Below are 14763 nucleotides of genomic sequence, written 5' to 3'. Positions count from 1 at the left end.
ATTCATTCTTAATTTTAATATATATTTTCAAGTTGCTGAAATTATAAAGTTACCCATTAATTAAATGAAAAATTACTTATTGACCATTTTTTAAAAGTGATCCTCTTATAAACATATATCAAATTTAGATATTTTTTTTTTTTTTAAATTTTAAACTTCTCTGTTGCTAACAATATCTTGAATTATTTGTTAAACACTGATACACTTTTTCATACACAGTGAAAAAGAAAAACAGTAGCACAGTTTGCAGTTTAAAAAATGTTTATTGTTAAAACAGTAAACTCATAAAATACAAATTTTAATAAAAATGAATTATCTATTGCAAAAGACATTCTGAAATGTGATTGGACTTAGTGGGGAAAACATATGCATCACATTCACTCAACAAATAAATAAAAAATTTAATACATGTTGTCTACACATATATAATATATGAACATAGAGTTAAGCGATTAATCTTGTGCTTCAAAATACCAGTAGATGCATAATTACCCACATGCATGCTTAAAGGCTCTATTAATAGATAACTGATGTAATTCTAGGAACTTAAATTTGCAATTTTGTAGCTTTTATAAACATTATCTATTCAAGGTGATACACAATTTAGAATGTTGAGCAGACTCAACACTGCAAAGGGCTACAAAATATTCATATAAAATTTTCCCATCTCAAATAGGCATTTTCTTCATGGGTACAATACCAACCAATAAAAAATGTGTGTGTTTTTTCTTCCCTTCTTCAAGAGCAAATTATATATATTATTTATTATAGTCTATAGAGAGTTCTACACATAATTTACTATATTTTCTCATTCATGTTCCTTTTTATCAGATTACTAAAACTCATTAGCTGACATAAGTAAACTAAATAATAATTTTAGCAGTATTGTAGAAATGTAACATTTAAAGGTTATTACAATTGATAATGAAAATAACTTTCCATGTTATCAGTATGTAATCTGAAGAGCCTAAGTAATTTGAAACGATAGCTTTTCAGAAGAATGGTTTTTTTCTTATCACTTCCACACAAACCTTTTCAAAATTCTTATCTATTTCATTTTAAGAATTATCAATTCTGAGCAAGATAAAAAGAAATTATTGAATAACATTTATATCAACTAAAAGATCCTTTTAATGAAATCTTTTCTTTAGAATTTTTTTAAAGATTATGATGTAACAAAAGATTATTCACAATAGAAAAAAATACAAAGATCTACAATAATTCATTTATGCAAAAGAAAAGAAAAAAAAAAAAAAAAGGAAGGAAGGGGGGGGGGAGTTCTAGAAACATATTAAAAGTTCATGTTTGAAATTATGAATATTTTTATTTATTAAATAAATGAAACAGAACTGAAAAATTTGCAATGCTACTTTTCAAAATAATATATATTTCCAAAAATAATGATTAAATGATAATGATAAATAGTAATTGGAATGTCAATCTCAGATCCCAGATCTAATTGTAATGTATTTATTATTTAAATGCCAACTCATGGTTACAATGGAATTCAAAAACAAAAATTTTACATAGTGATAGCCTATCAATTTCAAAATAAATGTTACTAAAAAAAACTTTATGAAAATACATTCAAAATATAAGTATCTTGAAACAGCATGAGAATTTGCATCGCAATTATTTTACTTGTCTGTTAGAATGAATATTCATGAACATATTTTTTTTTATTAAATGATATTTAATAAAAAATATCTTTATTGATAAATAAATGATTTTTAACAAAAGAAAATAGAAGAACATTAAAACAAATGAGTTTTTATTAGGTGATAAAAATCAAGTAACAGAAAACAGGGAATGGCAAATCAATAAATAAAGAGCAAAGAAGTGCCTTGGGAGGGGGGGGGATATCAGTTGGTGAGGCAGCAATCTTAAGCTACAGCTTGAATAACCAGGTCACTGATGATTTCAGAATGACAATGCAAGTTTTCCTCTTTGACTTAAGCATTGTTTAAAAAATAAATTTTGATACTTTTGAGTTCCAACTTCTATATCTCCTATATATTGATTCAATCTCTATATCTCTTTTTTTTTCTTCTTTATTTTAATTATTATTAATTTTTTATTTTCATTTTTCCTCAAATTCTCAATGATAGAAACTAATCAAATATGATTAAAAATAAGAAGAAAAATACACACACACATTCTACAAATAACTTCAGAGGGGTGTTGCAGCTCTGCTACACTACTGGACAAACCATCATGGATTTTATTTCTTTTACATTTAATCATTCTTTTAATTAAAGACTGCTTTCATCAACTTCGAAACATATAGTGCCTTTTCATTTAAAATAAAATCATCTTAATTACCATCACTGATGCTTAATTTTCTTATTCGATTAAATTTTAAAGATAGCTGAAGAAGTATTCTAAAATATATATACTTTCAGAAGCATAATTATTAATAATTTAAAAAATAACCCTTAAATTAACTCAATTGAGGTAATTTGACAAAATGAAAATTTCATATCTTAACAGAATTATTTTCTTTAGTTAAAAAGTACAAGAGTAATAATGTTTTGAAGAAAAAAAAACAGCAGATTGCTTTATCTCTCTCTTTATTGATGATTTTTAAACTAAGATATAAATTCCTTTTACAAAAATTAATTTATACACAGCACATATATATCTTTATTTAGAGTTTATTATATTTTAACAGTCATAAGTTCTATAATATAGCAAATGCAACACATGCAGGAATGAAAACATGCTAGCCTTTTAGGAGAGGTCAAGTTTAAGCATATAGTCTTGGATAAAATATATTTTCTATTGAGCTTTAGAGATCAATAAAAAGCACAAAATCAGTCAGGAATAAGGCATCTAGAACTAAACTATGTCATTATATGCTTTATGACTTTATTTTACTAGCAAAATTAGAACTTTTAGAAACTTTATTTTGAATGACATAGTTTTTGAGAATTTCCATGACTGCCAACAATAACTTTACCCCGAGCTTTGACTAGATAATACTCTATATAAATAACATATATAATGTATTATAATTTCCTTGATAAAAAGTAACATATAGTATTCACTTATACGCACACCATCTTAAGTTGACTGTATAGAATTGGCTGTATATATTACATCTAGAGTTCATAACAGTGATTTTATACAAGACTGTTCATCAATGAAGAAGATGGTAACAAAAATTAAGCAAATTTATTTAATTCTTTATTTATTCTTTAATTCTTTCTAACCAATTTCGATCAAAATATTTTTAAATAAAACAAATATATACAGCTTAATCAAACTGCTCATATGCGGTTAACCTAATGGTAGAATTTTTACAAACTACAAAATATTGTCTAAAATTTGAGGGGGGATCCTCCTTTTGTATATATATTTATTATGGCAGCTACCTATCTCTTTCTAAAAGCATAAGAAATTTAAAATTTGAAAACATGTGATGAATTATGATTACTCTTGACATAATTAATATGAAAATCTTAGTCAACTACAGATAAAATGGAGGCAAAATACATTACACAATTTCGCAAAATATATAACATTCGATGAAATGGTAATATAATCTAAGGAAAATTTACGGACATTTCAAAAACTATATAATCTAAGAACTAACATATATTTTTAAAAATTATCAATTTTATTTTACCAGTTTCAGTAACTCAACAAAAATAATTTTACCAATTTCAGTAACTATCAACAAAAATAATTTTACTATTACTGTCTAATTAATGTGTACAGAGTAAATAATGTAAAAATACTTAAATATTTTATTGGCCATATACATTAAAGTCTGAAAAAGGATGTAAAATATCAAGTGGACACCATTACCTGTAGATTGGGACAGTGGTGGATAATTGAAACTGTTGAAATCCAGATCTGAAGGTGATGATCAAAGTATCTTTAATTAAGAAATGGAAATACGGGTTCAATGCAGTAGATGTGAATATCTAATAGTGCAATAGAAATTTTAAACCTGCTTTTCCGATTGCACAAAACTACCGGCAATAGAGTTACCGGCAACAGATGCAATCGACACAAAACGCCCGTCCGGTTTGTTTTGTTTACACAGAATTATGACGTAACCATATAAACTAAAATTAGGAACTTGTGCTATAATATGGCCATTTTCCTTATATAATGACAAATATTTTTGCCTTTGTTATTTTTAAATATTTATTCCAAATATCTACTTTTCAATCACATTTTATTAAAAACTATTAATTATATCAATAAAAATTTATTAATTATGACTAATACTTAATTAATTTATTTAAGGCTTAATTAATTTTGACTTAATTTATCTATTTAAGCTTAATTTTAAATCTATTTAAAGCCATCAATTTAATTTATTTATTTAAGTTATGTATTATCAAAAAAAAAAAAAATTCTTTAACGATTTCACTTTAGTTCTATATTCTGTCAATAGATGGATTCAATAGATTTGTCTTGATTACATCAGTCGTTGCATCGTAGAAACAACGTCCATCACTAACATTTCATAATTAATGTCCATCAACTAAAAAGACTATGAGAATACGACTTAGCTATTTCATGCGTCACATTCGCTTGCACAATCCCTTTTTGTAGGGGAGGGGGGCACATTCACACACCTCACAGATAGAGCAACATTGCTCGAACCGGGACGCCCAGATTACGGGAAGACGCGCTACCCCTATGCCAGGACGCCGGCTTATGTTCTTTTAAATAGAAAAACAGAGTGGCTAGCATTTTTGCCATTTGAAATTCCCTAAATTGTAGCTTGACGTTTTCTTTTTAATTATTGTACAATACGTTCTTAATTGTATTGTAAAATTGTTCTACTCTTTAACTAAAATCAATGTAAAATAGAATTTCATTCTCAGAACAAAACAAAAGTGATTTTCATTTATTGAATTTCAGACAAACTTAAATTATGTAAAATCCCCTCCCCTCCACCTTTTTTTTTTTTTGAAAATGTATTAACGAACACTAGAAGACACATCCCCATCTAGACCGCCCCTTAGCCAACCAGTCATATCTCAAAACTGTTTGTCAAATATACTCGCAAAAAATGTAGTACTAAAATAATAATTTATTTCCTTCTATTGGTTTCACCCCTATTCATATTGTTTACTAATATATCAATCAGAACTGAACAATAATCTTACTATCAGAAAAAAAAAATTCATTTATAAATACAAAATTTAATATCTTCATCAAAATAAGAAAAATTCTTCAATGAAATCAAAACTTCATTGACTTTTAGCTCATCAACTATATTAAAAAAAAAAAAATCTCTTACATACTGGCTCAATGCTTAAAACAGAGAAAAAAGAGGATAATTGGTCCTTATCAAGTTTCTTCTTTATTGTATTAAAAGAAATAAATTTCAAAAAGACAAGTTTGAATGAATTTTGTAAATTTTTGTGCCACACAGTTTTACATACATCAAACCCTATAAGAAAAAAGCTGCCCTTCTCCTTTATAAATATTAAAAAAAAAAAAAAAAATTCAAGAAGCATGTGTACTTATTATGTATCAAAAAATTAATTTCTCATGTTAAATATTATTTTAATGTTGAATGTATGGAAAATTTTAAACAAACAAAAAATTAAAAAAAAATTATCAATAATGTCCATTTTATGTCATCCATTCATACAAAGAATTTAGTTAACCATGTTCATAACATTTAAAAAAAAATTTGGTTTATGGAAATAATAGCAATAACGTACGATATTTCATAATTCAACAAAAAGATCTCCAAGAGGGATAAAAAAAATTTGTAAAATATTTACTTACTTAAAATAAATTGTTTTAGAATTATAATAATGGATCGATATTTTACAACTAATTTTGAATATAAATATTCAGAATTCATACTTTATCTCTCATAACACATGATATGATCAATTTGACATTCAAAGAAAAAAGGAAGGGGGCAATAGTTCCATATATATATCTTTTTAAGTAGAAGAGACCCATTAAAGCGCAAGCTCATAACAGCAACAGGAAATGAGCTTTAGTTAGACTGCTATTTTCGCTAATTATGTAGATGTCATTAAGAAAAAAAGCAAACAAAAACTTTTGGCAAAAATATTATATATTTATACATATATGAAGTAAATTAAATGGTGGTTAATCTTTCTTTTACAGACCATTCTAAACTATCAATTAAAATTTTATTTGCATTAGTTGCCAACAATATTTCATTCTACTTATGGAAAATTACAACTTTATAAAGAAATGTCAAGTTTTATAACAAATTTCCCTGATTTTACCAGACCCTTCTCAGTTTCCTGGACATCTGGCTACCCTGAAAAAATCTAGTGGAAATGCACGTGACAGCCTACTTAAGGACTCATTTCAATTTTTATCAACTTATTTACTTAGGGAAAAATTTTCACATAACTATGAAGGAAACAATTATGAGAAAAATGTCATTCTTATGAATTCTCAAACATGCTCTTAAAACAGAGACTTTACAAGAGCATATCAGGAATAGGTTAAAAATATGAGACATCTCTTTTCAATAATGCATTCAAAGGATAAAAAATTTTTATAGCATTATAAAAGAGGCAGAAGAACTGTACTACATAATTACCTATAGATTATTGATACATCTATACCAACCCATAATCTAAGAAATAAAAATCTGGTACTGATCTGAAATTTTTAAAAATTTTAAAGATAGTTATTTTTTGTATTAATATTCTGAAACATTTTACAAATATTAGCAGGGTGTTGCGTAAATATTCATATATGGTTTGATTGCATATAAATAAATATATTATGATTTTGCATAAGATAAAATTTGAGAAAAAAAATCTTTGTTTTCTTAATCTATTTCATTTTATACATAAAACTACTTTTAAAAAAGATCAGAAATAACAATATACTTATTTTGCCGAATATAAATTAAAAAATAATAAAGGATAAAACACATGAAGTGTCACAAGGAATATAAATAGATATTTGATTGCATTAACTATGTTAATTTTCCCTGCATAATGCAATTTAAACAAGTTTACACAATATATATATATATATATCCAAAATCATATTTTAAATAAGGATTGAAAGTGAAAAATTCATCATAAACCTTCAAGTAATAAACTAAGTTTTAAATTTTATTAAAATCTAATATTAAATTTCCACTTACTTTTATTATTTATATCAAACCAAATTATCTGAATTTGTGTATTACTTGTTTTCTATAATGTCCACAGTTAATTCTTTAAAGTTAATACTCTCTTTCCTTTGCAACAATTTTAGTAACTTGCAAAATTATTTTTTTTAAAAATACAATAAGGATCACCATCAATTCATTCTAATCACAATAAGTATTCAAAAAAGATTATTCAATGAATCATATATTGAAGGACCTTGCTCAAACTTATATAAAAATAAAATAATTAGTAAAAAATATTTATTAAAAAATTGATTTTTAAACTTTAAATTCTTTTACACGTTAATGTTACAATTTAATAACAATACAAGATTTTTTACATGCTTCTTTTACATTTATCTACAGATATCTTGCTTGTGGATATTCAAACTAAGCAATTCTTTAAAATATTAAAAAAAAAAAACCCTTGACTTCATTGTAAATTTAAAATTATAACTTGCCATATTAAATAAATCTCTTTATAACTATCTCAAGATGAAAAAAAACTTTAAAAAAACGAATATTTGATGCAACTAATATATAACTTTAAAGAGACAGTTGATAAGGAAACCCAATAGTAATCTTTTAGTTTTGATGTTTATCAGTAATTTCTAATATTTTTGTAAATTTTAACAATTAAAAAGTATAACGCATAAAGTGCTCTTATCATTGCACATTACTTTCATAGAGGATAAAAAACTTAATAGTATTATAAGACAATCTATAAAAAGAAAAACTAAAGCAAAACTAATTAGTTAGGTTTAGATGTAAAAACTCACTTTCGTTCATAGAAATAATACTCTCTACATTGCTAAATTTCATCAAATATTCAGACTGCCCAAAAAACTTACTATAATACTATTTCATTCACCCAATAACAATTCAACACAGTTTTTGTTAGTCTAATTAAATATTTAAAAAATAAATTTTCTAATTCACAATATAGTAATTATTTATCATGAATAATACTTCAAACAAAAATTTAAACAAGTGTAGTGTAGAATACTTTTATTGAATTATAAGGACAAGAACAATTTAACTAGAACAACTGAATACAACGCTGGACTGCATTTGGAGTTAATTAATGTCCAAAATTTAAAAGAAATCTTGTGTATATGGTTTTGGATTACACTCTGAACTTATCCGTTTTTACATAGTCAATTCCATAATGGCATTAACAATATCATTATTGTTATTTCGAAGAGCTTTGATCGCTTTACTGCGAGAAACATTTGCTTGGGACATGACAAGCTCAATATCCTTGCCTTCCACACCAGTATCGTCAATTTCACCCTCTTCTTCAGATTCTTCTTCTATAGGCTGAGATGCTATGGTTTGAGAAGGACCATCTCCGCCAAGGCCAGCCGATTCCGGTGCTTTGAATTTTTCAGCAGCAGCCATCTGAGCTTGTTGACTCAAATCTTCGATTTTAGCTTCTCCGAAAACGATATAAGTATCTCCAGCCGGGCTTTTGTAGACATCAGGCTTAGTGATCACGAACAAAATGTTTTTGGACTTACGGATGGTAACTCGGGTGACACCTTGGACTTGCTTCAATCCCAATTTGGACATCAATTTTCTCGCCTTCTTTTCTCCTCGACTTTGTTTCGCTTTGCTCACCAATTCTTCACTTAAACCCGCCATCTGAGCCATTTGGCTTGTGGCGGCACTTTGGGCAGCATCGCCTTCATCAGCTTCTGGAGAAGAATCATCACTATCAGATTCAGTGTCTGATTGCTTACGATCAATTTCGGTTTTTTCGACTTCGTCGACGGCTAATACTTCAGACACACTCATTTGAGGCATGATTTCTTTAATCTATTGTAAACACGAAATTGGATTCCCCGTAAGTTAAGAAAAACGTGCAATTCTTGAAATGGAGAAAAACAGGAAATGTGCACTGTTGCCACTCACTTTTATTTTCCTAACCAGAATACTAAAATAGTGATTTATACAGTTACATCTACCATGAATATTCATGCTATGCAATTTTTTCGAAGAGCTCTGAAACAAAAAATATGCAGTCAAAAAATAATATTAAAAAGTGTTTTTAAAATGATATTTTATTGTTTAATAACTATGATGATAGAACCACAATGCATTTCAAAATTATGCAAGTACACTGCTATAGAATAAAAAAACTAAATTAAATTTTTATAATTCAAACATAGAAAATAATGTTCTTCATCAATCACAGATTTACAGAATATTGCATATTTTATTTAAGTTTTGCTTTTATGATATTTTATTTAACTGTGACCGTAGTTCAACATAATATAGTACAGGAACAGAATCGGCAAGTTGAAAATTAGGTATAATCAATTAAGTATTATCCAGATATATTTGGATTATGATTTTTTGAAACAGAGTATTTTGCATGGTTTACTTAAATGCTATATTTTGTTAAAATTCTTAGTGTATTACAAAGAATCACGTTGAAATCCCAACTATGACATTATCTGGTAATTTTAGTTTCTTCATTAACTTGACTATTATTTTCATATTAATTGCAATTGTTAGTTCTCTTTATGAAGATCAAGTTGGAAAATTTGATTGGAGGCAGCAATATATTGGTAAAGTGAAATTTGCCTATATTGATCCTGCCATAGGTGGTTCACAGAAATTTATAGTTGCAACAGAGGAAAATGTTTTGGCCTGTTTAAGCGTACGCACGGGTAGTATTATATGGCGACAAGTTTTAGAAAATGGAGACGCGGGTGTAATTGATGCTGTCTCTGAGAACGGTGATTTGGTAACAGTTAGTGGTGGAGGACAATTTATTAGAAGTTGGGATGCAAATACAGGCGTTTTATTATGGGAAACTTCTTTTCCTAATACACCCAATAATGCTGCTTTACTTTACTTTCAAGTTAACTCTTCAACTAAAGAAATAATTAGAATTGAAATGTTACCTATGCAGCACACCAAAGTTTCTGTATATAGTTACACACGAGGATCCTTAAAAACATCGAATATAATCTCTTCACCATGGTATGATAAATCTTCTAATTGTAGTTTTATTTCCAGTAACTATTTTGTCTGCATTGAGAGCAATAAGAAGAGTTTACAGCTACTTTCTATTAAAGATAGTGGTGCCTTTATACCTGTTACATTAGGAAATCTAGGTATTGAAATAACTCAAAATCTAAAAGAAATGAAAGCAGTGGCTTTGCCATATCAAGGATCATCAGACAAACCATTAATGGCTCTACAGCTTGAAGATAGTGGAATACTGTTACAAATTCATCCTCCAGGGATAAAACTTGTTAAACTTTTACCTAGCATAAGTAAAATTACATCAACTATTATAGAAGATAAGTTAGTGATGTTTACTTTGGTACAATCTAGCAATACTTACAAAATAAAAGCTTTAGATATTGAATCTAAAAAAGAATTAGAAAATTTAGATGGAACATTTTCTTTGTCAGAAGAGCATGGGGACTTGGAACTATTCTTTATCCTTCCATATATTAAAAAAGATCATGGTGTTAGCTATAAGATGTTGCTGTTATTTGAAGACCATTCAGTTCTTGTGATTCATCAACAGGGAAGATTGGTGTGGACTCGTGAAGAGGCTTTATCTAGTATTGTATCATCGGAAATATTAGATTTACCACTGTCAGATACAGATGCAAACATTGAACAAGAATTTGGACAACCTGATGCCAATCCTCTTACCATGTTTTTGAACAGATTAAAGTCCCAAGTTTATTTATTACAGTCATATTTATTAAGTGTCCTTGTTGGTTTTAAAGGTGATAGTGATCATGTTGGTATAGATAAGAAAAGTCTAACTCGTGATACATTTGGATTGCACAAGATAATCGTTGTTATTACCAAACCAGGAAAAGCATTTGGAATTGATAACCTGTCTGGACTAATTATTTGGAGCCATTTTGAAAAAAATTTATCTCCTTTTAGCTTGAAAGAGAAACTTTATTTTCCATTATTTGTCCAAAGAACAACAGCTCATTTTCCTTATCCTCCTGTTTGCACTGCTGTGGGAAGGCATGCTCATTCTCAGCAAAGTCGCATATATTCTTTTGATCCTATTACAGGTATTACTATAGAATCAAAAGTTTTACCATATACTGTAATACAGGTAATGCCTGTTGGAACACTCAGCTATTATTTGAGAGAAATTCTTTTATTAGATTCAGATCTAAGAGTTCATGTTTATCCAGAATCTCATGATATATCGAGACATAAAAATTCACATTTTATGTTCACAGCTGAACCTGAATCTGGTACCTTGATAGGTTACTCCCTTACTGCAGATCAAACTAATAGTCTGAAAGCTGTTGAAGCATGGAAAATGAAATTACCCCAGCCAATTATTAATGTAGCTACTAAGAGGCCTTCAGAGCATGTGCATTCGCAAGGAAGAGTCATGGGTGATAGAAGTGTTTTGTATAAATATTTAAATCCAAATTTGGCTGCTGTTTTTACTGAAGGCAATGACTCAATTCAAAAGACTTTCTGCAACCTTTATCTCATTGATATTGTTACTGGTCTTGTTGTTTACTCGGCATCACACAAAAGATGCAAGAGTCCTATACATGTTGTTCATTCAGAAAACTGGATTATTTACAGTTATCACAATGATAAGTCTAGAAGAATTGAAATCTCATCAATTGAATTATTTGAAGGAAAATATCAAAGTAATACGACAGCATTCTCTTCATTTGCACCACCTCCTTTACCTCTTGTAGAGCATCAAACATTTATATTCCCATCAACTATTGTGACAATGGCAGATACAGTTACAGAAAGAGGGATGACCAACAAGCATCTTTTAATGGCATTACCTTCTGGTGGAATTTTGGAACTGCCTAAAACTTTCTTGGATCCAAGACGTCCTATTACACCTTTGCCAGAACATCGAGAAGAAGGTCTCATTCCTTACATTCCAGAACTTCCTATCTTGACTGAAGGTATCATAAATTATAATCAAAGTGTTTCAAGAGTTCGAGACATAGTCACTGCACCTTCTGGCCTAGAATCAACTTGTTTAGTTTTTGTTCATGGACTTGATTTATTTTATACTCGAGTGACTCCATCAAAAACATTTGACATTCTTAAAGATGACTTTGATCATTATTTAATTAGTGTAGTGCTATTAGGATTGGTAGCCTTGTCATATACTACAAAAAGATTAGCAGCTCGCAAAACACTCAGAGCTGCATGGAAATAATGAAATACTGGACAGATACATCATATACTATGCAAAGAAAAACTGTAATATAAATGCTGGAAATATTACCATAGCATGTTTATAAAAATCATTGTTATATTATTTATTTTGAAATTGCATCTGATGTAAATTGATATTTATCCTAAATTATGATTTTTTTTTTAAATTTTGTATTTATACTTTTGGTTGTGTTTTTTTAATCATTGTTTTCTTGTATGTATTTTATCTATTAGCAAAAGAGTGCATGCAGTATTGATAATTTAGTGATTTTACATTGTCTTTCAATGATACTTTGAACAAAGTAACTTCATAAAGTATTTTGAATTTTTTCAAAGAGTGTATCTTTTTCTCTTAAAATATAACAAATATTAATTCCGTTATTTTCTGTCTATTATCCATAATTCTAAAAAAATTACATTGAACTGTGATAATATTTTTCATATAAGATTAATTTATTGAAAGTTTATAAAATAGCATTTAATATTTTATTTATCAAATTATAAATCTGGTTAATATTTCACTTCTCTATTTTAAATTTTAAAAATTGTTTTCAGAAAAGTATTAGATATAATATTTACTTATTACTTTTAAATGGCATGCTCTTGCTTCAAATATAAATTAAAAAGAATACATCTTTTAAAAATATTCATCTTTATTTCATAAAAGTGTATGAATATATTTAGATATTATTTTCTGTCATTGAAATGAACAAGTCATCACTTAAAATTATTTTAGGTATACTGTTTTATATGTATATGCAATTATATGAAGGAATGTTTTTTTTCTCTCCCTCAAGTTTTCTGGCATAATTATATTTTGAAATGTAATGTGTTTAGTTACTTCAAATACACTGCTTTGAAAAAAATATATATATGTATATATATAAGATAGTGGTCTCTTTCAGGGAAATATCTATCTCTATTTTTCTTGTGAAGAATGTAGATGAATAATTGCTAATGTTTTAAGATGAAAATTAAGAATTTTTCAAATGAATATCGTGATATTCTTAAGATATCTATGAATTTATTTCAATGATATAAATATTAATAAAATGGTAGTTAGATTCATAACTGTATTTTTTTTTTTTTTTTTTTACCAATATTATCTGAAAAATAAAGCAAATTGAAAATGTTTGTTTATAATATATACTATTTTCAAAGCAGAATATTTATTGAAATTATTTTTTTATTTTATGAATTATTTAAACATTATAAATCTTGTATTTTGAATTAAGAATGTGAAGTGCCTATACTTACAAGATATAAAACTTTTTTGTTCATTATAATGAAAAAGTTTACGGCTCCAGGAAAGAAATTTAAAGCTCTATACTCTTGTCACTATAATGAAAGAGTTAATTTCTGCAGAAAGGATTTTTTTTAATAATAATTATTTTCTACATACACTGAATAATATCTATAATTAATTTTGTATGGCTAATAACCTGTTTCAGATATTGTTGGATATAGAAACATGATTTCAAAGTCAGATCAGATGGGAAAGGGGGGGGGGGGGGGAATTTAAACTGATACTGATTTTTCATCTTCTAAACTACATTAACATGAGTAAACTTGCACCATGGCAAAATCAATATGTAACAATTACTATATTTGCTTACTTATGATAGATTAGAGGAAATTACAGTTGAAATTTTCAAATTGTATTGCCAAGATATAATAATTTAATCACTTTCAATAAGATTATTTCATTCTGCTTTATTCATTAATCACTGTGTAAATTTTTATATGTGCATTTAACAGGAATTATTCATACTTCATTAACATAGACAAAATTTTAATCTGTTTTAACCTTTTGAGCAGCATAACTGGGTTTTTTGTTTGTTTGTTGTGTTCTGTTCAAAAAGGAGGTAATTCATATAAGAATGACTCTTAAACATCTATGAATAAAATATTCTTAAAATTTTAGCTATGTAACTAAATATAAAAAGTTTCATTCCCTTTAAAACTCCCCCCCCCCTCTTTAAATTTGATTACCACAAGATTGTAATAATAGGGTGCTTGCAGGATTAAAATTAGAGAATATTATATTTAGATTTCATGACAAATGAATCACAAATTTATAAGAAGGAAACTTAATGTATTAAGCCATGTTCAGTGAACATTCAGGAACAAGCAATAATTATAATGTTAACATTCATGTTGACTCATTTATTTATTGTTTAAATACTTGTTTTAGTACTTTTATTCTAGATGAAGTATAAAAATTCTTGAATTTTCTGTTGTAGTTAAATTAAAAGAAAAGAAAGAAAGAAAACCCTAACATATATTTTTATATCACCTAAATAATGTATTATTAAATGTGAATACAATCTGTTATTTCCTAAGTAAATGGGTAAATAACAGATTAAATTAAATCTTCATGTATAAATCTAAAGAATACATTTTTTAAAGTATGAACTCAGACATAATAAATTCTTCATTATATA

The 14763-nt window shown here is 27.3% G+C and overlaps 4 protein-coding genes across 5 annotated transcripts in view; 1 reads left to right on the top strand and 3 right to left on the bottom strand.

The window, feature by feature from the left end:
* The window catches only part of LOC129984114 (major vault protein-like), a 29916-nt gene extending 25883 nt beyond the window's left edge, over window positions 1–4033 (bottom strand). Inside the window, exon 1 of one of the 2 annotated variants that reach the window (XM_056093896.1) lies at window positions 3811–4033. The gene's annotated coding sequence lies outside the window, so the exon portion shown is untranslated. The remainder of the gene's footprint in view (window positions 1–3810) is intronic. The other variant, XM_056093897.1, reaches the window with a different exon arrangement.
* Window positions 4034–8119: 4086 nt separating this feature from the next.
* LOC129983584 (nascent polypeptide-associated complex subunit alpha-like) lies at window positions 8120–9032 on the bottom strand. Its single transcript, XM_056093113.1, has one exon. It carries the CDS (start codon window positions 8930–8932, stop codon window positions 8276–8278), a length of 657 nt encoding a protein of 218 aa, XP_055949088.1. The 5' UTR covers window positions 8933–9032; the 3' UTR covers window positions 8120–8275.
* LOC129983581 (beta-alanine-activating enzyme-like) overlaps window positions 8976–14763 on the bottom strand; it is a 42551-nt gene continuing 36763 nt past the window's right edge. The window contains exon 15 of the mRNA XM_056093111.1: window positions 8976–9130. Coding sequence (XP_055949086.1) covers window positions 9108–9130 — 23 coding nt within the window. The 3' untranslated portion in view covers window positions 8976–9107. The remainder of the gene's footprint in view (window positions 9131–14763) is intronic.
* Window positions 9415–12718, top strand: LOC129983583 (ER membrane protein complex subunit 1-like). The gene has a single exon (XM_056093112.1). The coding sequence runs from the start codon at window positions 9576–9578 to the stop codon at window positions 12318–12320; it is 2745 nt and encodes a 914-aa protein (XP_055949087.1). The 5' UTR covers window positions 9415–9575; the 3' UTR covers window positions 12321–12718.

The sequence above is a fragment of the Argiope bruennichi genome, chromosome 9, assembly GCF_947563725.1.
Source record: "Argiope bruennichi chromosome 9, qqArgBrue1.1, whole genome shotgun sequence".
Classification (NCBI taxonomy): Eukaryota; Metazoa; Arthropoda; class Arachnida; order Araneae; family Araneidae; genus Argiope; species Argiope bruennichi.
Note: the sequence above shows the minus strand (reverse complement) of the source record. Positions and strands in the feature narration are given on the sequence as shown.